This window comes from Arvicola amphibius, chromosome 5 (assembly GCF_903992535.2).
Source record: "Arvicola amphibius chromosome 5, mArvAmp1.2, whole genome shotgun sequence".
In the NCBI taxonomy this organism is placed as follows: Eukaryota; Metazoa; Chordata; class Mammalia; order Rodentia; family Cricetidae; genus Arvicola; species Arvicola amphibius.
In genome coordinates, this window is record NC_052051.1 from 95,346,245 (window position 1) to 95,372,359 (window position 26,115).

The following is a 26,115-nucleotide window of genomic DNA, read 5'->3' on the forward strand; positions in this document are numbered from 1 at the left end:
GAGGCCTATAATTGGACCTTCTGACCCAGCGTGAAGGACGTGGGCTCGGGTGGACCCGACTGCGGGATCGTTCCGCTCACTTGCCGTAGTTCATTCTCCCAAGTCTTGTTTTATTCATGCTGTCTTCCCACTGGGAGTCATGCTGGATGGATGTCCAGTCATTGTTGTCCAGAGGCTGAACACTGGAAACGCGGAGACAGGGTGGGGAAGAATGAAAGAAATTATACTCTTGTTTTGTCCAGAGTGTATTTGTTCCACATTGGACAACTGATTAATTACTACTGAAACCACAGCTTTGGGGTTGAAATCTGAGCACCCCAAGGTGTTGGCTTGGGCCTTTGAGGCACCCTTTACTAGACATGTGACTGATCTTGGTCTGTGCCTTCCCTGAACCTCAGATACAAAGAAAAAGAACAAACTTCACACTCACGGGTTCTTATAAGGAAAAAATAAAATTATAGGTATAAATATAAGGTATAAAACGTGCATGTTTGGTTTCTTGGGTGACTCTCAGGAATAGTAGCTAAAAATAAGAATCAAGTCCAGGGACTGCAGATTTTGCTCAGCAGTGGAGTAATTGCTGTCATGCACAAGGTATTGGGTTAACCCAGGCATCACGGGAAAATGGGGGAAGGAAAACAAGATTCAGAGAGCATGATGACACGTGCCAGCATTCCCAGGATCACAAGTTCAAGGCCAGCCCCACAAACAGAAAATATGAGGTCACAAAGATACTCTATCTCAAGAAAAGCAAAACAAAGACAGAGAAACCTGGATTCTATTCCAGAACTGTCGCTTCAAAGAGGAGCATGACTCTTTCATTGCCTTTTGCTTCTTAAAAGGGAAAAAAAGGAGTAAGATCTAGACTATGCCCATGAGGAATTCCCTGAAATCTTCCTTCTCCTATGGGAAAAGGTGGGGCTGCAATTGAACTCTTAGATTATGAACATCACTGACACTACTCATTGGCTTGCAATGGGTGTGTTTGGTTTCTGCACCCGGAGCCAAGACCAAGTAACACAGAGATACCCTGCTCTTACCTTCACGCCTCCTGCTACCTCTAAGGTATCTTTATGCCCCGGGGAGGGGAGTGGGTTTGGTGATGCGAGACGTAGAGAAGCCATAGATCAGAATAGAGAATCTGCAGTTTTTCTCCTCGGTTATTACTCTAAACAACTAAGTTAGATGGCATTTAGGAGATAAATGAAGCCATTGAATTACACCATTGGCCATGAAGGAAGACTAAAGTTGCTATTTAACATTCTATATTTCTAAGCTCTGGATCCCATCACATGTGTCTGCCAATAAGTATAGAAAATAGGCCAAGTTGTACTTGTATTAGACTAAAATAACATTACCTACCTTCATAGGGAAAAAATACTGGTTTTATTGCAACATGTGTTGAAGAGTAAATCATATGAAGCACAGTCTTTATGCCTCTGTAAAGATGAAAACACTCAATTGTTCTGTTAGTTCACATGTAAAATTTGAAATAGAATGAAGTAACAGCTTAGGATGAAAGTTGTAGACATTGCGTAGGGACTGAAACCTATCTGACATCTAAATTCTTGCACCAGACTTTTACTTTGGTACTTTGTGGGCACATTCCAAGCTGGCACATTTTCGGTGTCTTTCACAGAGAGCTCAGCACTGTGATGGTAGTGACCTGTGACCCAACAGATCAGACACAGTTAGACACATCCTTCCAACACGAGAGGCTTCCTGGAGCATGTGGTCTTCACTCTCTTGCAGTGTTTTTCTCCACATCTCTGATCCTGGGAAGCCTTAAGCAGCTCAGAAACTTTTTGAAGAAACTTAAAGAGCTTTGGTTTATGTGGGGGTCCATCTATTGTAGTTCATTAATTCTGTAACTTCCAGGTTGTAGCCTCTTGAGGTGAGGAGGGTGTTTACACAAATAATGTCAAATGCTGTAATGAAATAGTTTTGATCTTTCAGACAATTCACGAGCATCTAGATGACCAAGCTTCTAGAGGTAGACATTCTAGAGTGCTCTGCTCTCTCTGCTGCCCTGAATTTCTGTGGCCTCATGAAGTCAGACCTCTCTTAAGACACATCTGACCTGACTCATCCACTGTAACTGGGATGTGAGTCAGAGCTGTGGAACGTGCATGTTTGTCTTGACATCAGTACCAACACTCAACCTCTGTGGCCACCACTTCTTAAATAAGAACAGCACTGATGGCTACTGAGGATAATTGTTGCAAAGCTGAGATGAAATATTGACTTCATATTCATTACTTTGGAAAGCTATAATCCAGCCATGGGAATATCTAAAGGTCTGTTTTCCAAAATGCTCTGTAATAGCGGTGGTTCTAGTTTCAGCAACACTGAGGGAAAATGCACCAAAAGTTTATTTTTTTTCTGGTTTTAACAGTACCTTCATAGGTACCGTGTACCTATTCTTTCAGTACCCATAGTACCTTAAAAAGTGAAGCTTATGTGTTTTTAAAATATCAATTAATTTCCTGAATAAATAATAAGTAGAAAACAGAGTTCTTTTGTTTGCAAGAATGAAGGAGAATTGAACCAAAATTAAGATAACAGTAGAAAATACTATCACAAAAATAACAGAATTGATCATCCACTATCCTTTGTACCTTGATATGTTAAAAAATGTAAATTTTAAGCCTCTTGAACTCATACCATTAAAGTTTAGAAGGGACATTGCACAGGAGCACATGAAATTAAATCTCCAAGAACTGCAATTATATTAGCTATCTTAAAGCATTCAAATTATCTGCCTCTTACTTCAGGGTCAGAATAATGGGGTAAGCATAGAATAAACACTCTACACTGCTCAGGCGCACCACTATGGAATAGCCTCCAATGGTGTAGAAATGATCTTGTGATATTTTCTTTACTATTTCACAGTTAAAACATGAAAGCAGCTTTTATGGACAGCCATTTACTTGTTGGATATAAACTTTACCTCTATGTATGTGCTTATACATGGATATATTGTTGTGTATATGTGTGGATAGATGGGCAGACTGACAGAGGAAGTAACGTTAAGGAAAGTTATCTTCTTTTTTTTGTTTGGTTGGATGGTTGGATTTTTGAGACAGGGTTTCTCTGTAGCTTTGGTGTCTTTCCTGAAATATGCCTCGAACTCACAGAAATCCACCTGTTTCTGCCTCCTCAGTACTGGGATTAAAGGCGTGTGCCACCACCACCTGGCAAGTTATCATGTTTTTGTGTGAGACTGCAGTTATATAGACAAGTATGTCTATAAGTACACACATATATGGGGGTGTGTACTTTCACTTACATTACATACAAAACTAATCTATATTTAAGAACTCCCTCCTATGCTGCCCCTCTTCAGAGGCCTGAGCATGCAGTCCTAGTCTGTGAGCATCTTCAGTTGTCCCTGTCTCTTTCTGGGAAATACTCCGTGTAGGACAAAGGGGCACACACTGTGTGTTACTGTGCAGCCCTCATCTCAGTCAGCCCTGTAATCTTGCTGACCCAGAGCCTGGAGATAAAGGTGTATAGTGCTTCATTCTTACTGGGAAATTATCTTGGCATTTTCCAGGACCGCTCACATCCACCCACACATACAGACTTTTGTGGGGAAACCTGATATATTAGCCAAGGCATGTGGCAGGAAGGGAAAGGTATTTGGGAATAAAAGCCCATTATTTCAACAAATAGAACTTTATGTTATTTGGAAAATGAATGAATGTGTTCGGGGTTTCACATGTTTCCCTAATAGACTGCAGGGTTTTTTAAAGCAGAATTTATGGGGCTAGAGAGCTGGTTCCACTGTTCCGGTCAGTTACTACTTTTGTAAGAGGACTTGAGTTTGGTTCTCAGCACCCATGTCAGGTGGCTCACAACTGCCTACGTAGCTCCCACTTCAGGAAATGTGATGTCCTCTTCTGGCCTTCACAAGGACTATATAAGTGTTTGCACATGGAGTTCCTGGATGTGTGCACACACACACACATAAATGATGTAGTAAAATAAATCTTCAAGGCAGAATATAGTAGAGCTGCTGCCTTAAGAGGGCATGATGTGGTCTAGAGCGATACCCTTCGATGCACATTTGTATCCAAAGTGGTTTGTGCAGTGGTGAGCATTTTAGGAACCTGTCAAATGGGCCCTCTTTCTCACTGCGATCCTTCTTCCGGGCACAGCTCTGGAACAGCTGCAACTGAGTGGCAGTGTTTGAGTCTGCCTCTCCCTCTGCACTTCTGAGGGAGTCAGCCATCATGGAGGGGTTAGTGGAGGTAGGGGAAGTTCATGCAGAGTGGTAGAACAGATTGGCCTAGCTGGGCTTCAACTCCTGTGCAGCAAAGGCAGTATGTGCACATAGAGAATACAGCATCACCTGGCGTGTGGGTGGGGGACGCCCTTGCAGCGTTTGATTTCCCCTCAAGTCGCTTTCCAAGCTTGTCACCTGATCTTGATGCATATCTTTCATGCCACAGTTTTACTAGTGCTTGAGTTTTATGGTCACATTTCTGAGAGAAAACTGAATTGCTGAGTATGAGAAGGAGCACACAAGACAACAGCACAGTATTGAAACCTGGTTCTCAGTTGACATTTCAGTACAGGTGCTGCAATTATGTGCTTCAGAGCATTGAATTATGTGTATTGGGGCATTTCGGAGTCTTTGTCAATAAGTACACTAGGCCCAGTGATGTTATTAGGTTGGGGGGGTAATACGCAATTCCATATCTTACATGTACCATGATGCCATTCATACTGTGAGATACCAAAAATAACTTAAAATATATTTACAGTCAACTTTCAAAGATACAATATAGACAAATCATTCTTATATAAGATGGTATGTAATCTATTGCTAGAACGATTCCGGCAGAGGCTGTTGTACTCTCCAGCCCAAAAGTCCTGGGAGGCACCTTCCTTGGGGTGGTAAGGAAGACATCAGACCGTCATTGATCAGTGCTTCCCTGGCATCCTGCATTTCAAGTGCTGACCCAAGAAAGCAAAATCAAGATTGGCCATTTTCTGGAAATAAAATCTCTCTCCTAGAGATCAGAAACTTCCTCAGGTTTCCTAGTTCTCTGGCAGGATTTCTCAGTCATGCTTTGAGTTATTGTTAGGCATATCCTCTCTATTCACAATTGCCACACATCTTATAGGTCTTATTTTATCTTTTTAGCATATGACTGTACAAGTATATGTACAAGCTGGCTTCCAGGAGTCTTATTTCAAAGCACTGTGCCAACTCCCTCTAGTTAAGTCCAAGAAAAGGGGTTTTTGTTGTTTGTTTTGTTTTGTTTTTCCTTCATTGCCTCTTTATAGACAGCAAGGTGGAAACTGGGTTGGACTGAAGAAAACTATTCAGGTTGTTGTCATGTTTCCCACCACCTGAGCCTGAAATCTCTCCATAAACGGTTTGCAGCAAACCTAAATAGAACACTTGTAAAACTGTCCTGACCGTCTCGCCCGTCTCCTCACAGCTCTCCTGTATATTTCAAGAGGTTAGTTTTTATTTCTCGCAATACATGAAAGTTGTTGTCATTATCCCCATTCAAACCATAAAAGCCACAATCCCAACCTGCCTTGCCCACTCTCGGAGGACGTTCCTTTGCGGCCTCAGATGGAGATTTGCCCCTACTCAGTCTGGACCTGGCCTGTCACGTTTGTTAAGGACCCCTTGGGAGGACAGTCTGTGAAGACACAGCACTCCTCCCCTTCCTGCTATTCTGGCCTGCACCCCTTGGCGCGACAGTTCTTTAACACCCAGAGCCTCTCCATAGCTACTAGTCAGCCCTTAAACGTGTCAGGAAGACACCATGGTTTGCAAGAGTATAAATTGTGTCAAATGAGTGCATGATTCTGGAACTGGCCCATTACGTACATCGCTTCATTTCTTTGCTTTGTGGGCCTGTGGGGCTTTGGAAGCAAACTGGTACTAGGGCAACTTCCACTTAATTTGCTCAGTGGTTAAATTGATCTATCTCTTTTATTTGATCGGATCTCCAGGAACCAAATCATTTGCATTGATTTATTGATTGGTGCTGTGTTTTCACCATTAGTTTTGATCACTTTCAGCTGTTAATATTGGATAATTCAATCAGGATTGATTGGCCTTACCAGTGAAGGCAGAAAGTTAATCAGGTCAGACACAAAAATGGGGCATAGGTAATCTAACCTTGGTGTGACTGTTCCCTTACTGTGTATCTGCCCCTGCCGCAAATGCTAGGGATTTTCTATGCTAAAGGGAAAGTTTGCAGTTACCTCACATTCGCAATGCATCATAAGGTGAGGTCGTTTTGTTTTGTCTTTAATGAAACTACATCTAGAAATTAACAAGCATGAAAAAGGTAAGTGTGATTGTCACAAGGAACTCATTTGGACGAAAAGCATTTTCAATTACCCATTTTGTCCCGACAAATGTCTAATCTGTGTGTGCACGCTTGGAGGCACAACCTGGGTCACCCATTTCTAAGTCTGGCCCTGACTGCTCCACCGTGTGTCCTGGTAGTGAGACGTCCAAGAACCAAGTGGTTAATGTGACCGGAATCAGGGCAGCCGGGGTAACTGCAGTAAGTAGAAAACACTTTATTTGCATCTGAATAGTTTCTACTACTCCCCCACTAGCTCAGTTTTCAAAAATTCTCCATCCATTAATTTCTTGATGTTCATATTGATGGCTGCACTTCACTATTAAAAAGGGAGCACCACCTCTCTGTTCTAGGCCCTGCTTCCTCCTCCAGCAGCGCTGTAGTAAGCAAGCTGCCATTCCATTATTTTTTGTCTGGCCCAGAGCTGACGACAGATGGCCATCTCTGAACTGCCATCAGCCCGACTTTATGGCGCATCCAGCTAGGGCGTACAGACAGCGCTGCGGCCAGTTCTGCCGCTCCCTCCCTCCCCACCCCCTGGAAGTGTTTGTCACCTCTGCCACATTTTGCCTTGGCTGGGCCTTTCTGGCCCTGTAGTCTTCTTCTGCGCTGCCAAGGCAGCCTGCTGCCACAGCACCATAAGATCTGCCTCCGTTAGAAACAAGTGACTGTAGACACAGTTATCCTCCAAACAGGGGCTTCTGCCTGGGCACCTTTGTAGTCAGGTCCGTTGGAGCAAGCTGGAAACCCAACTTCTAGAACACCCTGCGCTCCAGACAGACTCATGGAATTCCTACACGCATTCTTGTTTTAGATGTTTACTCTACACGCAGGTCGATTCCTCACATTAGCAGAGACTAAGTGCCAAAAATAGACCCTTGGTGTTTGCAAACTTTCCTCTGACTATTGGAAAACACCACATCTAGACCCAACTGTTGTGACAATTAGGGAAAGAGAGATGACAATCACAGACTTTAACTATCAATCCCCTGAAATGAGCAGAGAATTCAGACCGGCATCTTCCGGATCCCTCGAGGTGATGATCTGCGCACTGCCGCCCAGCAATGAGCTGTTGTGAGTGTTTGGAGAAAGATTGATAGGCTTCCCTTGATCGGGTTTGCTAAGGCAAGGCAGCTTCAGAGCCAGCCGTGTATTTTGAGGGGACTTCACATTTGTACCCTTTATTGTTATATTTGCAGCGAATCTACAGCTCGTAACAGGCTGTGCCCTGCAGCTATGAAGGAGTAAGTTCCCCTTATTGGAGGGAAATCGGTGTTCTGTAAAAGCCTGAGATGGGGTGGGTGAGATGAATGGCGCTTAAAAGCCCTGCTCGCGGTGCTGTCGTTCGGGGCAACAACTCTGGAGCTCTAAACGACAGTGAAAAGCAGAGGAAAGGAGTCCTTTTTCTAACGCAGCGGAATCTCGCACTGCCTGAAATAACCCGTCTCCTTCATTGATTACTTCACTGGATAGGCACGGGGAGCATTAGGCTCAGCTTCTGCATCCAGGAGAGCCTGCAAAGGTGAAGCACTTTCTCTGCCTCCCGGCAGGGGCCAGGGGCGGGGACTGTCGTCCTCTTCCTTGCACAGCCCCCTCCTGCATGGATGTAAGTCCTCGGCCATGCCAGCGGAGCCCATCATCTTTCCCAGGAAACCTGATTCCACCATCAAAGGCTTCCTGTTCTACATGAGCAAAACCCGATTTTATAATTGACCAACCTACACCCTGGGTGCGTTGGCTAAGCCCGGGTGCCATCGACACATATAAAAGGTGACTCGTGCCATTAAATATCATCAGTATGCTGGACGATGCTTTGAGTTTATAAGGGTGAAAGGTCACTGTGCTGGAAAATAGAACAGTACATTTGCTGTGAGACAGGCACCAAGACCTCTCTCTGTACTCAGTTATAATTCATGATGCTACTGGTGGGAAGCCCTTTTCCCTCTGTGGAGTTAAGGCATCTCCAGTGAAGCCTGCTGAGAGCACCCTACGTCCCCACCACCATCTGTGCACTCACTTCCGAGGAAGGAGAGAGAGAGAGAGAGAGAGAGAGAGCGCAAGCGAGTGCACTTCCCGCACTTCCCTCCCCTCCCTCACATGCTATCTCCTGGTGTTCTCCAAAACAGAGCAGCGCTCTTACCTGACTAGACAGAGGCGGGCAGGATGCCCTGGTGAATGTCTCATTTAGAAAATATTAGTCAGAAAACAGAAAAGCAGTAATGCCTTAAGACCATGGCTGACTCGGCCGGAAATGTACTGTCAATCACCATCTAGTAAGAGGTGACCCTGGAAACCTGGGAGCCTAGAGATGCAGTACAAACAGGCAGCCAGCACAAACCAAGTTCATCCTCTTCCCAAGCAGCCCTCACTGTCGGCAATGGGACCTGACTGAGTCCATGATTCTGAGAAACGCCTCCTGCTCTCTCCGTGGATTTGAACCAGCTAGTGGCATGAATGTCGTCCCATCCTTACATATAGAACCTGTCTGTGATGACATGTCACCCCTTCCTGAGGTCCAGCACAGGCTATATTGGGACTTCCTGGGCCTCAGTTCAAAGAATGTCACTGAAATAGCTGTGTTCTGACGTGGCCAGAGCAGAGAAGCCCTGAGCCAGGAGGCCATGCGTTCACATGTCCCCCACTCTCCATGCTTTCTGGGAAGCCCGAAGGTATTGAGACAGGAGAGGACATCTGAACCTAGACCTGCTTGTTGCCGGGCAATCCCAGATTCATCTGCGATGCTTTCCAGATTCATCTGCGATGCTTCCTGATCGTGTGCCATCAACATGATCCACTGATACACTTCCCCTTCAAAGGGTCTGGAAAAGCAGCATCTGATTTAACAGATAGGATGCCATAGGCGACCTACTGTGCTATAGCTTCCAGAATGCTTTTAGGAAGCTCAGACCCCAGCTAATTCCAGAGGCTTCGGAAGGGCCATGACAAGGTCAGAGGTCACCCAGGGGCCTCCTTGCATGTAATTGGCTGGCCATCCCGTTCTGCCATCCGGGTGTGTCTGTCACCTCCTTCACCCTCCCGAGGAAAACGTCAGGCAGGAGTGGCTGGGCTCACCAGCCAGGTTTTCTTGGGTGAAAGATCACTTTGAGATGACACGGCCGAGTAGTCAGCCTGAATTCCTGGTTGGTATTTTATTAATTTTGCACCAAGATAAATCCTGAAATTCTGACAAACTCCATGACAGGTGAAATTCCTTCTTGCAGAATCTTCTCAGCGAGAGGCTGCTCATTTCGTTCTGTTCCGAGGCAGGCAACAGGAGGGCAGCTTTATAATCAGCCCTCAAAGGACCCCCAGCCGCCCCAGAGTCTCGGGCTGATTGAATAACTCCTGGGCCTCTTCCCCTAGGCCTCCATCAGCGGGGGTCCTGTGGAAAGCAATCTCCCGCAGACTGGCACTGAAGTGAGCTTTAAACCGCCATTTTCTGCTCTCCAGAGGAGCCTGGAGTACTAAAAGATAGATGGACTGCAGATATTTTATGAGAAACTGTCAGAAGAAGAGCAGAGTAAATGTTTTTTTCTTCCTCTTTGAGTCACACTCTACATCACTGTTATATTCTTCCAGCCTCCTTCTACATTTAAAGTAAGAAATTAATTGGTTGCTAACCTTTCATTCCCTTTTCCCTCTTCTTCCTTGTCTTCCTCCTCCTAGGGTTTTTTTTTTTTCCTTAAATATTCACACGGAGGCCCTTTGCTTAACCACAGTTGTAGAAAATCAGTACCATTTGTAATGAAATATTTATAATGACAGAATGAAAAATTGGATTCATTTTCTGGACTGCAGCCGAATGAACCGTCTGCAACTTTGCACTGGCATCGTCTCCTATCCATCCTTGGTCCTTTCATGGAAACATACCCCGTGTGCGCTTACCTGAGTGCAGGAGGGTGCCTACCAAAGCAGAGAGGAGCGTGTTTGTGCTAGCGCTGCTACACAGGGAGCTGGGGTAGACATGGCCCACAAAGGAGAGCAGAAGGTAGGAAGAGCAGCGAGAAGTTTACAGGATTAGGGGAACGATGGTGCCCAAACTGTGTAGCACAATGTAAATAACAGTCCTCTCTGATGTCTTAGCTTGGGGCAGATTTACAAGAGACCAAGGGCCATGGATAGACAGCACCTAGTTCTCCTTTTTTTTCTTTCCTGTTTAGGGTTGGCTGTGACCTCACCTATCCAGTGACCCTCTTACTTAGGGCTGTTTGATATGGGGTTGAGCCTTGCATTTTTTCCCTCAGATCAGAGACAAAGGGCTTTGTTAGGATAACCCAGGGTCGCCTGAAAGCCTGCCATCCCTGTGCCAACCTGAATGGGAAGCAGGTGCCATTCACTCTGCCTTCGGGATCCCATTGGATGTTAGAAAGGAGCCCAGTAAGTGAATCCCAGTCTCCAGAATGTCTTCTCTGCTCACACAGTGTGGGGTCACTTAACTGTCCCCATCTGGGGAATCCTTCCCAGATCCAGCTTAGCCCTCTATCTTAACCTTGAATTCATTCTCCTTTTGGAACACCGGGCTTAATTAGTTAACAGAGTTTTCCTCTTGATGGTTTCCACAACTGAAAACAGTTTCTACTGCTTTCCAAACTACCAAGGAATAAAACGGCTGTGAATTTAGAGCTTCAAGGTTTCAGGCCCTAAATTTGCCACATCATGCCTCAATGGCTCCACAAGATCAATAATCCATATTTTATTATAAAATAAAGGCTGTCTGTAATTGAATTAGCTCCCTCACTCCACCTGACTAGCCCTAGTTCACTTGTGGAGAGGATGAAGAGAACGCCCGCATGCTATTTGGATAGAGAGGAGCTGGAGAATTTGTGCCAGGATTTTTTTCCAGGGGGTGGTCTGACTCACAGCTAGTGTATGTATGGATGATAGCTCTATGTGTTCACATCCATCTGTCCTACAGCCAATCTGACATGGGTCTCCTACAATAGGTCTTGCTTCTGACCAAGACCCAAAGGCGTCCACTCTAAAGTACTGAAAGGCAGTGAGCTGGCCTTTGTTTGGAGATTTGTTTTGTTTTTCTTTTCTTTAACAATCCTTGCAGAAGTATAAGTTGTATTTCCCCTAAGGCCAGTTCCTCTTATCCATCCATGGACTGTCATTTGGGCGTTTTCTGAATGCTTATTCTATCCTCTTTGAAGCAAAATTTAGCACCAGTTCTTTAATAAGAACACTGAATGGGAAAAGAGAGGTGCCGTTCATTACTGGACTCTCTCAGGACAGGGCTGTAGTCTGACTTGTGTGCCCTTCCACAGTCTCAAAAGGTTGCAGGCATCAACAAGCGGTGAGATTTGCCTTTACATTGCATTTCATATATACATACATGATTCTGCAAAATCTACCGGCAGTTCCGCTGTAACATAGACTGCCTTGTAGCTGTGGAACCCAGCCTGGAGTCATTGCACTGTACTGTTTCCTAGAGTATCTGATTCGCAGAGAAAAGACGCTTTCTTAAGCGTGTGCGTCTTAGGACGCTAGTGCCTTTTTTTTCCAGCACCATGCATGGATGCAGAAATCTGTTACCCCTTAACTCGTATTATTGCTTTTTTTTCTTCTTCAGTGCCAGAGTTAAGGAGAAACCTTTTTTAATATTAGTTTTGCAACAGCTTAAGAGAGTCTGAAATATATACCCAAGTAAACGGAAGCTGTAATGGTGGAGTGTAGAGACTCAGTCCCCTCTCAGGCCCGGAAAGGAACATTGAGCAGTGTTCCTGTACTGCCAGCTGTATTCCTGCGTGTGACACAGCTTGCCCGACTGCTTGCAGTGATTTTCAGTGTTATTAGGCAGGCTCACAAGAACAACGGTCTCCTGACAGAAGTAAAACGCCATGCGTCCCGAGTCCTTGGCGAAGGAAGGTTGCCCAGGGAGCCCCAGCAGCCCCAGCATCAGATGGAGAAGCACCCCAGCACAGACTCTATTTCAGTGCCTGGGCTCACAAGTCCCTGGGTCTGCTTCTCCTCTTGTCCAGCGCCTTCTGTGCTACGGCTGGTTTGCGTTTGTGTTTGAAGTACCAGGCGGTTTAATGAAGTTATTCTTTTATAAATTTTGCAACAGCGAAGCAAGCTCGGGGGCCTTAAATTAGAATAAGTGCCACTTGTGTGTGGCAGGCTCCTTTGAGGACTGATTAGAACGAGGCCTCCTGTTGCCTGGCCCTTTATGCGCGGCAGCGCGGCTCTGTGTACTGTTTACAGCTCACCTTTGAATTTGCCTAAGCGTGCACTGTCCTGCCGCCTGGCCCTCTGCTCGTTGAGACTGTCGTTCTTCCAGGATCATGTTAAATACTTCACATTAAAGAGTGCCTTTTTTAATTATATCGCTTTATTGTAATGAATTCAAATTAACTTGGAGGAGCAAATTGTATAAGGATGTGAGGGTTATAGATTGCTCTCTCCATAGTTACAGCACACCTCTGTGTGGGGGGATTAAAGGGCCGCCTCTCTGGTAGCTCAGAGTACTTGGAGGAATGAGGAAACTGTCGCGAAGAGAAGACCGAGAAGCAAAGCAAAAAAGGTGTCCAGAAGTGGGGGGAGCGTGGGGAGCTCACGTGTGGGGGTCTCGTTGGTGGAGGGATACTTCTGTCATTTTTAAGACCTGAAATACCTGAAATGGTGTGCAGGAGAGAGGATATGAGCAAAACATAGCAGGCTTCCATAGAAAATGAGAAAGACGGAGCCAGCCAGGTAGCTCAGTGAGTAACCGTGCTGGCTGCCACGCTTGATAACCAGTGTTCCATCCGTCGGGATCCACATGATGGAAGGTGAGAACCAGCTCCACCAAGCTGTCCTCAGACATGGGCCCCTGACACACTTGTCTGCTCTTGGTGCCTGTGTGAGCGGCCGCTAAACAGACATGAGTTCAGGAGACACAGAGAGGGAGACTTGAGAAAGGGGTCCTGAAGCTGTCTGCAGCATATGAAAATATACAGAAAGGCAGGCAAGCAAGGGGGAAATAAGCAGACCTTCCTAACCAGAATGTTTTATTTAAAGTGCAAGACAGTCAAATACTGTCCTGGGGCAATGACATGTTTGCACTCACAGTCTCAAGTTTCCTTAGGGGTTTCCTCAAGTTATATCCCCCATCTCAGAATGTTCCAAAGGGGCAGAGAGATCTACAGCAGCAGTGTGACTTCTAACTGTGGAGCCCATACCTGCATATAACTCAGTTCTCTGCACAGCAAAGGGTTGCTTAGGCATGGAAACACACACACAGGCACTCCCAACCCCAGGGTGTGCCTCATCTTCAATACCGCTTGTTTGATATCAACCAGGATGCTGTATTTTGGCCTAGCAGACAATTATTTGGTTGATGATGGTAGGCAACGGGCTTTCTGTTATCTTTTAGTGTGTTTGACTCATGCCTGGAGAGTGTGATGGTGTAATAATTAAAAACAGGTATGTCTGGGAAATGACTTCCTGGTGAGAGCATTTGCTGTGCAAGTGTGATGATGTCCTGGGTTCAGATCTTCCACGTCCGTGTAAAGGCTGGATGTCCTGGGTTCAGATCCTCCACATCCATGTAAAGGCTGGATGTCCTGGGTTCAGATCCTCCACATGCGCGTAAAGGCTGGATGTCCTGGGTTCAGATCCTCCACATGCGTGTAAAGGCTGGCTACACACGCCTGGACACCTGCAAGCCAGTTATGGGATGGGGAGACTGCCAGCCTGGCTGAAAAGAATGGGATGCTCCTGGGTCAGGGAGAGACTGGCCCAAAGGAATAGGGCACAGTTCAAAAGCAGAGCACCTGATATCCCTTCACACACACACACACACACACACACACACACAGTGTGGGGGGGGGCTTCCTCCAAATTCAGTACATTCCATCTATGGAATTATTGGAGTTCAGTTGACGGGAACCCAGCCCTATCATGTTGAAAGGCAGAAAGAGGCACGGCTCCTTCTCCTCAAGAAGGTTGCCCTTTGAATATAAATCACCAGTGCTGGGTGCCTTTCCCATTCTAATCAGATGACCTTTCGAGTCTGATGGCCAGAGTTGAAATCCTAAGGCTGCCAGTCAGTTTTTACAGTTTTGAAATCAATGCCTAGCTCCCACACCCTTCAGTTTCCAACTGCATCTCAATGGGCCCCTCACACAGCCATGCTACAAACAGAGCAGGAGACATGTTGCAGCTGACTACAGGACAGCCCAACTTGACTGAGCCTGCAGCAGTGATGGTGCATGCCTTTAATCTCAGCCCTCAGGAGGCAGAGGCAGGAGGATCTCAAGGAGTTTAAGGCCAGCCTGGTCTACAGAGTGAGTTCCAGGATAGCCAGGGCTACAGAGAGAAACCCTGTCTCAAAAAAAAAAAAAAAAAATACAGAAGCACAGATATTGAGCTAAGGAGAGTGACTAGGATTTATTCTTTAAAAAATTAAAATTAAAAAGTAATCCTTCCAGGATTCAAAATCTAAGAGGGGGTGGGAGCCACATATCTGTAATGCTTATAAGAGGGTATTTTTGAGCAGCTATCAATCTAAGCACCCATTATTTGTTGCTAATTACTACCCAAGTCTGTTAATATTTAGCAGAAGTTTGTTTAATTGTGTTTGTCTGGAAAGAGATGCCTGAATCCAGCTTTATTTAGCTGGGAGAACCAGCGGCATGCATGGCAGAAAGGAAATTTGTATTCGCTCAGGATTAACACATTAACGTCAGGCGAGTCTTCCCGTCCCCATTCTTGCAGTTATTTATCTTTAAGGTATTAAAATTGAAGCACGAAGAAGGGGGCACTGTTCACCGATGTAGAGTTGGAAGGAGGTCGTTCTTAAGCTTGTTTACAGATGTTCTGGTTTAGCAAGCTCCAGTGTGATAAATTAAACATTACAGTGGAAAAAAAACTAAGGCCTAGCAACAACTGGTGTGTGGACACATCTGTCTGCAGAGCTGACTTAATCCCCGAATATCACAGTAGACAGCCTTGTCTGTTACACCTTCTGTCCCCCAATACACTGAGACTGGAGTTCCGGGTCTGAGGCAGAATCATCAGGGCCTGGTCCCTCTCTTTTCTGCTTTGTATAGTATGATTGCATTTTCCTGTTGACTCCTTGCAGGTAAGCAGGTAGCTCAGTTTGTTGATTGACTGTAAAAAAGAAAAATCAACTTTGTCCTTTTAACTATCTCCCAGTGGCCACTTTACTTCGTTTGGCCTGTTCTTCCAGTCGGAAACTTTCTGTGAGTTTTGATGCAAATGGTGGTGAGTTCCAAAAGTAAAATTTTCTTTTCTTTTTTTTTTTAATTTTTTTTTATAGTGTTGTCCCACAGAGACAGAGAGACAGAGACAGACAGAAAGATACTACCATGCCACAGTGCATATTGGGGGTTCAGAGTGTCACCCAGGGAATTTATTCTTGTCCTCTGCTTTGCGCTGACAGACACGCATTGGCACAGCTGGCTTCTGCAGGGTTTGGGGTACTGAACTTGGGAACTGACACTTGGAAGGCACGCATTTACCCCCAAGACGCCAGTGTCTTCCACCATTCATCCAAAGAGGAGAATTTCCACCCTTTCTGGTGTGGGGAACAGTTAGAGCTGAAATTGTGCCATTCTTTTTAAGGTCTTCCTGGAAAAGGGAGCTGTTTCCTTGTTAGCATTGCTCATATGTAGCCCAGCAGTATAATTTGCCCTTTTGAAGTGGCTTCTTTTATTTCTCTATACTGCTTAATTGTCACAGTACTGGGGATTATTGTATGCTCCAATGTAGAAGTCGCACCTCTTAGTAATTACTCTTTGCTCCTGAAGGCCCACACTGAACTAAGGCTCAGGTAATTAGTAATTCTTAACTACATTATAAACTACTGTGAAATTTTCTAGATTGGTTAAATATTGCTTGCTTGTTTGTTCATTTTGTTTGTTTTGTTTTAAAGAAAGAGCAAAATGTGACCTCATGCAGTAATCCCAGAATTTGGGAGGCAGAGGCAAGAAGACCAGTTTGTCATCCTCAACTACATAATAAGTTTGGGGGCAGCCTGAGTTACATGAGACCCTTTCTAAAAACAAACAAAAAATCATAATGTGTTGAACATAGCTCTTTCCAAACTGATGCCTGCCTGTCTACATGACCTGATAGATCTTAAGCACACTGGATCCTGTGATGTCTACAAAGTCTGTCTCCTGCCCCGTGGCTCTCCCTTTCGCCTGTGTTCCTGTCCTCCTTACCTCCTCCAGCACCAGACCAGTGTAAATTCTCTAAGAAATTGACTTAGCACCTTACAGAAGGCAGAGGGCCCTAGCTCTGTTCCCTTTTACCCCTGTCTCTCTTGGAAAATGGTATGGATGATGTCCAGGAACATCCTTCATCTCTTCAGAGATGTCCACTGGACACTGTTTCTTAGGTCCTTCCCAAGTGGGAAGCTACGCTTTCGTGTCTGCACTCTATTCTACCCAGTTACAATAACTCCTGCCAGTAAACAAAGGCCACCAACGTGGCTGTGCAGCCTCTGGGTTCTTTCCAAATAGACATTCATTTTCACACCTTGAATAGTAACTTTCAAAACTTAATTGCTGGGTCGCGGTGGACACTGTTACAGTGCGAACATCCTTGGGCACTGGGCACTGTTGTTTCCTTGACCTGAGGGGGGCCGTCCTTGCTGCTTGGATGGAGAGTAAGTTGCTGAGAGAGTGAACATTTCTGGGGAGATTTGGTTCCACCCACAAGGAGTGTCGCTTATAATACATCTCAAAGGACCCTTTGCAGAATTGCTGAACAGTTGCCCACATTCATCCTATGACATTGTTTTTAAAAGCCGTGCAGTACAGTCCTGTGTGGTATTTATGTGTCTCTTTGTGGGACACACTATTTTTGTAAGGTGACAGGCATATCTCATAGACTGAGTAGCACACCCTAGCACAACATGGCAAGCTCAATATATTTCCAATTAAAAAAACAAATCAAAACCTCCAACTTGATCATAACTCAGTAAGCCCATGTCAAAGACAAGTCAACAGCAAAGGCTCCAAGAGGCAGCTGCTCAACACTGCAGCAAGGTATGTCCAGTCTGTGGCCTGTGGGTAACACCAGCAAAGGTTAGCTACGCATGCAGACCAATTCAAGATCATAAACGTAAACCATTATGGAACTTTCTTGTGGGTTTGTTTTTGTAACTTGTGTGGTTCTCAAGTGAGGACTGTAGAGATGACAGTATCCCCTCACGGTATCTGGACCAACTTTCTACATCTCTCCTTTGCCCATGGGCCAGTTCTTTCCTGTTGAAACTTAAACTTAATTCATGCTAGATTTTCCTTATCTCCAAACTTTCACTTATTTATGCTCACATGTTTTCCAAATAGCATAAAGCAATGGTTCCTGACTAAGTGATTTGTCTCACCAGAGGATACGTGGTGATGTCTGGGGACACACGTTACAGTAGAGACCAACACACCTCCTGCAGTGCCCAGGGCATCCACAACTGTCTGTCTCCTAATGTCTGCAAAGCTGAGGCTTGGAAAACCTGTAGTAAGACAAGCCCACGTTGCTCTTTTGGAATCCTCTAATTTTCTTTATTTTTAGGGCAGGAATGGCATCTGTTTCATACAACAGTCAGAAAGGTAATACGTCGCCTCCCACATTTTACTCTGGCTTCCTGGAACGCTTCTGGGCATCAGCTCATGAACTTGCTCTCTCTTGCATGCAAGAGAATCGGTACAACTCACTCTTTCTAGGCTCATTAACACTAAAGTCCAAAGAAGAACCAGAACTGTGTCCATCAGTGAGTTTTACCAGAATTCTAGCTCTCTTCCTATGAAAAAGATGATAGAAATTTCAATGCCAGAATTGTTTGAGAAACTGGCCTAAAGTCTGAAATTTGTGGGGGAACAAACTCTAGTGTGGCTGTCCCTTTCTGTCTGTCAGAGCACGTGTTTTTCTGGTGATGCCATTTCACTTTTGTTTTAATATATATCTTAGTGTCACCCAGAAAATGCTCTGAGATGTCAGCTCAAGCCCATGTCAATTGCTAAATGTCAAAAGAAAATGCATCAGTGTCTCTGCAAGTTCATAGTGATGATAGTTTCACATGACAAAAATAAAGAGGGCAATGCTGTGACTTCAAGCATGATCAGAAATGCAGAATCTGTGGCATTAAAGAGGGACCGGATGCAGATCATGATAGGTGGGCCAGAAATGCTACCTCTGTGTTACAGTAGAAGAGTTCTAGTAAATTCTTCACCTGTAAAATCATAGGTCAGCTTTCCTCGTCAGAAGAAATCTGCTATATGTGTAGACTGGTTGTCTTTTTTACTTTCTTATTTGTTCATAAAATCAGTAAGGGAAAATAAGAGATATTGCATAAAAGAACATGCATCGAACATATCTCATGAAAATGTACACGTCCACAAACATGTTCCTGATGTTTCCCAGGTAGGATCTGTGGAAACAAAATTGTACAAAATTCCTCCCAACAGGAAGTGCATGATGGCTGCTGTGCAAATGGGTATGACTGAACATGGGTTGGTTCAGGTCTTTGTTGCGGTTCTTAGAACATTCTTGCTGCCCTCACAGCGCTATGGGGATTCTGTTCCTTCAGATCTGAAGATATGAGAACTTCCCTGGTTGTGTGGACTCTGAAGCTTTTCATTATTAACATTCGTCTCCTGGTGACCTTATTAAAATGCTGGAGGTCCACCCCTTGCCTTTGTGACTAATTTTTCCGCATCATCCTGGGTCCATAGCCCAGCACCCTGCCGTCACTTTCTGCGTCCACTTGCGGGACATTTTACTAGCAGAGAAGAAGTTGGGAATGAAAAAGAGAGAGGGTAAAAATGTAAAACTCTTGATTAGAAAGTATAATTTAATAGAACATGTATTGAACCTAATGTATTGATTAATGTAGAAGATATAGTACTTATATTGATTTGAACCAGAGATTTAGTACTAAAAGCTCTAAGCCAAAAAGCTGTTGCAGATTGCTACAAAAGTCAGTTTAATGCTGTCCTTGGAATGCCTTCAGAAAGAAATTCTTCTAATGTTGGAGGACTAGGTAGAATGCGGTATATGTCAGGCTGATCCCAGCGGGTTTTATTTTGTACTCTAATAGCTGTTACGAGCCTACATTATATCCAAGGAGTAATTTTCCTTAGAGGTGCCCAGCTCGCTTTGTGTCAATATTCTAGCATTTTAAGTCACGTACAGTATATGCTTCTGGGAACAGGGAAGGAGCCAGCCAGACTCATAATGGCCTGCATTCATTAATAAAGGCAGAGGCTTCTGTCCCTCCATTGCCCACTACAGGGAAGCCTCTTTGGCCTTCAGGGACCCTGTACAGACACATTTAAAGGAAGCTCTATTTTGAGTGGGCAAGAGATGAAACGTACGACTTGGAGGTATTTCTTAAGTCAGCTCTGTGCCCGAGCACAGGGGTGACCTTCTGGGTCAAAGAAGAAGGCAGGTCAAAAAGACTTATTATCCAGGCTGTTGGAAACCAATTGCTTTTGTTTAAAAATAAATAAATAAATAATGGAAAAGCCGGGGTGGACAGTGATGTAGAATTCGCTTTACAGCCTGAAAAGAAAGCCGAGTGTGAGCCGGAATGTGCTTCTGAGGAAAATGAGAGCATACTGATTAGCCTCTGTGTTTACAGATAAACGGCCAACCCAAGTGATAAAAGGAAGGGTAATATAATTAGTTAATCAGAGGAGATTGATTGCGGATGTTTGTGTTCTTCAACTAAAGGGAAAAAACCAACATGTTGTCACAGCGCTGTCACCATCTGCTGAAAAGACACAGCACACTTAATCTTTATATTCCTGTGTTGTTTCTTTCCTGCCTTGCTTTGTTTTTGTGCCCCGATTTCATCAGTTTGGAAGCACCTCATTTAAACTGAGTCTAGCCACAGTGTAAACTGGGGGAGCAGTGGGTTAGTGGGGAACGCCTCCTTTTTTGTCTTCTTGCTTCCTCTTCACGCCTTTTCAAAAATAACAACACACTGACTCTCTCTCTCTCTCCTGCTTCCTAGAGCTTGTCTATATTTGTTTTGGCAGAAGCAGTTATAAATAGACAAGTCTTGCTTTAAAGAGAAAAAAAAGGTTTACATCTTTGAATCAACAGATTTTTTTTTTTTTCGCAGCCCCATCCCAGGGCTGCTTTGACTACTGCGGCCACCGAGCATTTCCGTAATGTTAGCAAACCAAGGCCAGAGGGGCCGTGTTTGCCAGAGATTTGGAAAAGTCCAGATAATCTGTGGGTACCACTTTTGGGATGTAAATCTAATTTTTTTAGTCCTGAGAAAATAAATTCCTTGTCTGTACCCCTTTCGAAGCTTAACTTTTAGCATGGTTCTAGGTGAAGAAATTCAAATTGCATCTAGATGTGAGGAAAATTGGATCACCTCAGAATTGCAAGGTGAACAGTTTCAGAGGACCATGGGTTTTTATTTTTATTTAAAAAAATATTTCTCTTGGAGTGCATTTAAAATAGGATTAAACCGTTTGACCAGTAAATGTGGTCAGCCCTCCGAAAGATGAAGTTGAATTAATCATTTGTTAGAGTGCCAAGCCTAAAATGAGAATTCCAGTCTTGTAAAATGAAAGGCATCTCACATTTAAAAAGAAATACATAGTGCTAGGAGGGGAATTTTTAAGGCCCTCGTCTGTTTTTTAGCTTCTAAGTTTAATTTCACATTTACAGGGGGAAAAAGAAGAGAGAAAGAAAGAGCGAGCACACACTCCTTCCAAACTGGGCCCCTTACAATGAGGAGAGTGTTCTTGGAACCTCACAGTTAGATTAGCAGGTCTGCATAGATCTTGTCTTAGACTTGAAGGTATGTTGTGGGTTTGATTTTTTTTTTTAACACAACCCCCCTCGCGTAAAACAACTGTTCATAACTGGGATTAATGGTTTTCAATTTTCAGTTACTTAGACATGGGGTCTCCAGGAGATGGCTTTTTGCAGAGTAGAATATGGCTCTCTGTGGGATTGCACAAGTTTTCCTCTCTTCCACTTCCTTTTTTGTCATCGCCCCCCACCTCCACCAATGTCGCTCTGATGTTCCTCTCGATTATGTAAAACACTTTGCCTTCATTGGAACAGATATTTTTTCTCATAACCTGTCATTGCATTAAAGTGCTTTGGGGACTGTGAATTGCTGTGTAAAATTGGTGAGATTACCCACTGCTTTGTTCTACCGAAGTGGTTTCCTTCAGACCTAAAGAGCTCAGAGCTCTGCCCCAGAGGTTCTGGGGGGGAGTTCTGGTGATGGTGCTTTCTGCTTTCTTCTCCTGAGCATCCGTATCCTGACGTCTCTCCCAATACTGGCTCTGTGCGGTTGCGGTGGTCTATTGCCAGGGCAGCGATGAGCCATACTGCTGCTGCCTCTCTGCTCCCCACTTCTGCTCTCCACATTTTCCCTTTCTGCTGGCTTCTCGGCGGCCTTCCCCAGCCAGTGATGTCTCTGGCATCTGAAGGCCACATCTGGGGACTGTGTCTTTGTGTCTTTTCTCACCCACACCTACAAGGTGACTGGATGAATGTGTAGCTCAGGTGCACACACCGTCCTTCCTTCTACATCAGGCCATTTGTGCTTTCAGTGGGTTTGGAATAGGGCACATGTACAAGAAGCAGGAATGTCCCAGAGATACTCCACTGAAATCCCTTGAGAGGGTTCAGGAACATCTGGAATTCTCGTCCCCTTCCCCAACAGAAATATGCCCATTTCCCATGGACCTCTGGGAATATGCCTCCTTCCCACCGTGAGAATTGCTGTCACTGGGGGTGGGGTGTAGCCAGGACTGGAGGAGACCCTTAAGTGGGCTGGAGCGAAAACCAGGAAATGAGTATGATGCTATATATTGTCAGCTTTCAGGACCTAGAACTGCCTGGGACGCAAATGCTGGGCACCTGTGAAGGATTATCTAGATGAAGTTAGCTACTGTGCATACGTATGAGGCATTATCTAGACTAGGTTAATTAAGACGAGAAGACCTACATTAACTGTTGGCAGCACCTTTCCACGGGCTGAGATCCTGGGTGGGATAAAAAGGAGAAAGCAAGCTAAACACAACTGTCTGCTGCTGTCTGCCTCCTAACTCTGGTTGCAGTACAACCAGCCACCTCACATCCCGGCTGCCGTGACAGGCTGTTCGCATCCCGACTGCCGTGACGGACTGTATCCACAGACTGTGAGCCAAATCAAACCTTTCTTCTTTAAGTTACTATTGCCGGGCACTATACCTCAGCGGTATTGCAGTTCTAACACAGGGAAGATGAAGGGTGTTCACATATGCAGGTATCTCTGCACTGTAAAACCAGCTGTTTCGCTGTTTCTATTGAGAGGACATTTCATGGATCTTTGCTTGGTAGAAGCTTGTGTTTACCAAGCCTGCTCTTGTTCCCTTCATAAAATTGTTTTATCTGCTTCTCTCAGCCTTCAAAGTGTTAAGACCTTGGTATCAGTGACTTCGGTGCGTTCCAGTAATATGGCTAAAATACATCCACATATATAGAATGTGGACCTGTAAATGTAAATGTAAAAAGATGTGTAAATATTTAGTGTGATTGTTAAAAAAAGCTAGCTCTGTACACGTGTCTGTTGCGAAGAAACAGGACAAAAAATAAGATGGGCGATCCACATTATGAAATTTAAAAATAAAATGATACAGATAAGTTAATTGTTCTAAACATTATTTCCAGAAAAAAAATCAAAGCGCTAAACAGCAGCCGCCAGTACCTCATCATTAGCTATTAGTGCCCTAGCTTCTTGTGTTTATATTTTATAATTCTTTATAAGTTTTTTGCTTTTCTTTTAGTTCAGACCTGTCTCAGAAACCATGTTTGACTTTAAGATACCAACAGAAGTAGTGTAGTTTGGGGTTTTAACATTTTAATGCTTATAAACCTCTAATCATAGCTATGTTGATCTCTGAGAAAATAGAAAAGCTTTGTGTTCCCATCAGTATTTTTAATATGCCTTCAGAAAAACACCTCCCAGACATATTCAGAATCAATACCCAGACAAAAGAGCTGGCATAAAAATAGTTTACTCTTAAATGCACTTTGAGGCCAGTAGTACTAGAGAGAACGTCATCCTTTGAAGAGAACGGAGCAAGGGAGTTTTATATAAAGCTGCCTTGGCACGAGTGATGTGTTCCACCATGTCTTCAGCCTAGTGTGCTCTATGCCGGAAGCTCACTCCCCAGTCGAGACGGTCACCACACAGCAACTGTCATGGGAAGGGACCTATTCCCACTGTTCATCTCTATCAACAGAAAGCTAAGTCTTAAACAAGGAAGGGGACCCTGGCCTCTCCCGTGGCTCCCCACTGTCTTGCTGGTGTACCAGCCCCAGTCAGGAAGTACCAGCTACCTAGCCCTTGGTGGTGCAGCCTGTCCCTCTGCACAATTGGCTGGGTGGCCATCTTCAGGGATATTAAAGGCAGCAAAGATCTCACAAAGTGTTCTGATTCAGGTATTCTTCACTTCTAAGACCAAATCTGAACATTTTAATGATGCTTAAAACTTCCTCATAATGTTGCCCAGACCGCCCTTCGTCCTTAGTTCATGCAGTACTCTTGCCTCTGAATCCTCTGGAAGATCTTGGCCGACACACACACACACACACACACACACACACACACACACACACACACTTCTTTCATTGCCTTTACCATGAGCTGTCCTTTAACCTGCAGTGTCCTCCTGGAGTCAGTTTCCAGACTCAGTGAAAATATAAGCTTACCACCCCAGCTGCTGCAAAGTCTTCCCTGGTGACGCGGCAGGCATAGGAACATACATGGCATGTCTGTGTTCCTTTCCACAATGGTCATGTCACGGAACTTTTACATGGTTATGTGTCTTCCCTCTTTAGACCAGGAGAACGTCAGTGAGCTCAAGGCAGGAGCCATGCTTTGTCCCATAGCCCATATCTATCCACTTGGTCAGGTCCTTTCTACTAAGTGCAATAAGCTGTGAACCAGTATGCCACAGGTTTTCATGAACATAGGAATGCATGGAGGTACATCTAAATTCCCAGCATAAGGCAAAAAGGCAAGCCCATGAAGATGAGTGCAGCATAAGCAGGCCAGAGGGCTTTGGAAAGTCAGAGAATTGAAATGCGCTTAAAGTTGGGTAATATATCAGGCTAGGCTTCAGAGTTCTGATCAGGAGTGAGAGACGCGTGAATGAGGACTGGCAGAACTGCTTGGGGAAGTCTGAGGGGAGGAGCTTAGACCACTTCCAAAGTTCGGTCTTCTCCGTTGAAAAGCTGGAGGCCCGTGGCCACCCTCTGTGGTAGAAGACTGGACCCTCCTTAGCACCGTGCTTGCAGCTGGAGAATGCCTGCACACTTTTGTTCCTCCAGCTGGACACATGTCCCAGGTGTCCTCTCACAATTTGGAAAGAAGTTACCCATTCCAAAAAAGGACCTACCAGTGTGCCTAGTATGAGGAGTACCAAACTGTCGAATGCTGCCCAGAAGCCTTGGGAGAAACATGAGCACCCTAAGCAGGGGAGGTAAAACAGGCTGCTGGGATGTTAAAGCATCCTGCATGGCCACAGATCCCACCCACCTTCACAGGGGTGCTGGAAGTGCTTTCTGACCATTTGTCATCAGCCAGGTAATTCTATTCTTCAATACCCGCATTTGAGGACAGACAAAGCAGCCGCAGCTGTCAACATTCACTATCTAAGAGAGATTAGAGTAAAGCATGTTTCAAAAATGGGGGTGATATGCAGGTGAAGAAACTCTTAAAATTGTGGTACCCTGGGCATTGAATCTTGGGCTGTGCTTTGATAGGTAGAGGTGGTACAGGGAGGGAGGGTATCTGGAGGAGGCATTGCAGCCAGAGAAAAGGTGGGGTACTACCAACATGTCCCCTCCCAGAGCCTCCTGGCTCTGCCTCTTCCCTCACCTCTGTGGCAGTAACAGCGCACCTGTACTGCACCCAGGCAGTGCAGCCTGTTTGAACCTCACTGGTCCAGGATGGAATCAATGCATCCATCCCTATGCAGAAACATGACAGTCCACACCATTGGGTACCTACAGCACTTACCTATGCTCATTCCAGTAGGAAGAATATCACTGAAGCTTCTCCCTCTTTCTTTTCTCTCTACAGAATCATACGATGACCCAACACAGCAGTTAGTTCAAGTACAGCCTCTCAAGGAGAAGGACTTTTGCGGCACAAAAAGGGAACATGTTTTACTCTTTGCACGAAACTTACATTGTTAATGTATATTCTTCAGAAGCATTGTATTGTATCATACAACTTGTATTATCAAACTGTTGGATGTTCATGTGTTGGAACTTCTGAGCACCAGATAGACTCCTTGTATATAAAGTGTTGCACATGTAATTATGTCGTCGATGCTAAAACGGTCTTATAAAGACAAGTGGACTTGGGCCCTATTCAGGCAAGATTTTCAAAGTGAACAAAATGGCTTAAGAGATAATGTTTCAAGGAAGACAAAACTTAAAAGAACTGTTATCATGTGACTCTGGCTGGACTTCCTTTTACTTACGCTTAAGCCTCGAATTTCTCTTTTGGTATATCAACAGTTAAAACCCAAGACTTTTTTATTGCTGGAGATTCTCGTGAACCACGAAGAGACATTCTCACAGAACAGAACCCCACATCTGGATACGGCCCATATATATATTTGTAAGCCTTGCAGTGTGACAGGTAGCCTCGCCATATATGCAATAGTTGTTACGTAGACTGTCCAAGCTTTGTTTTTCGTTATTTTTTTTTTGTTCCTGGCTACATTTGAAGCTTTGAGTGTTCAAGATTTTCCTTAATGATTTCACCCAGCCAAATTCTTGAATCGGTTGAACT

At 44.7% G+C, this 26,115-nt stretch overlaps 1 protein-coding gene across 1 annotated transcript in view; it reads left to right on the forward strand.

Annotated features, from left to right (window-relative positions):
- Window positions 1–25,579, forward strand: part of Znf521 (zinc finger protein 521) — a 161,501-nt gene extending 135,922 nt beyond the window's left edge. Inside the window, exon 5 of the mRNA XM_038331566.1 lies at window positions 25,396–25,579. Within this exon, the coding sequence (XP_038187494.1) occupies window positions 25,396–25,425 (30 nt within the window). The 3' untranslated portion in view covers window positions 25,426–25,579. The remainder of the gene's footprint in view (window positions 1–25,395) is intronic.
- The last annotated feature ends 536 nt before the right edge of the window (window positions 25,580–26,115 follow it).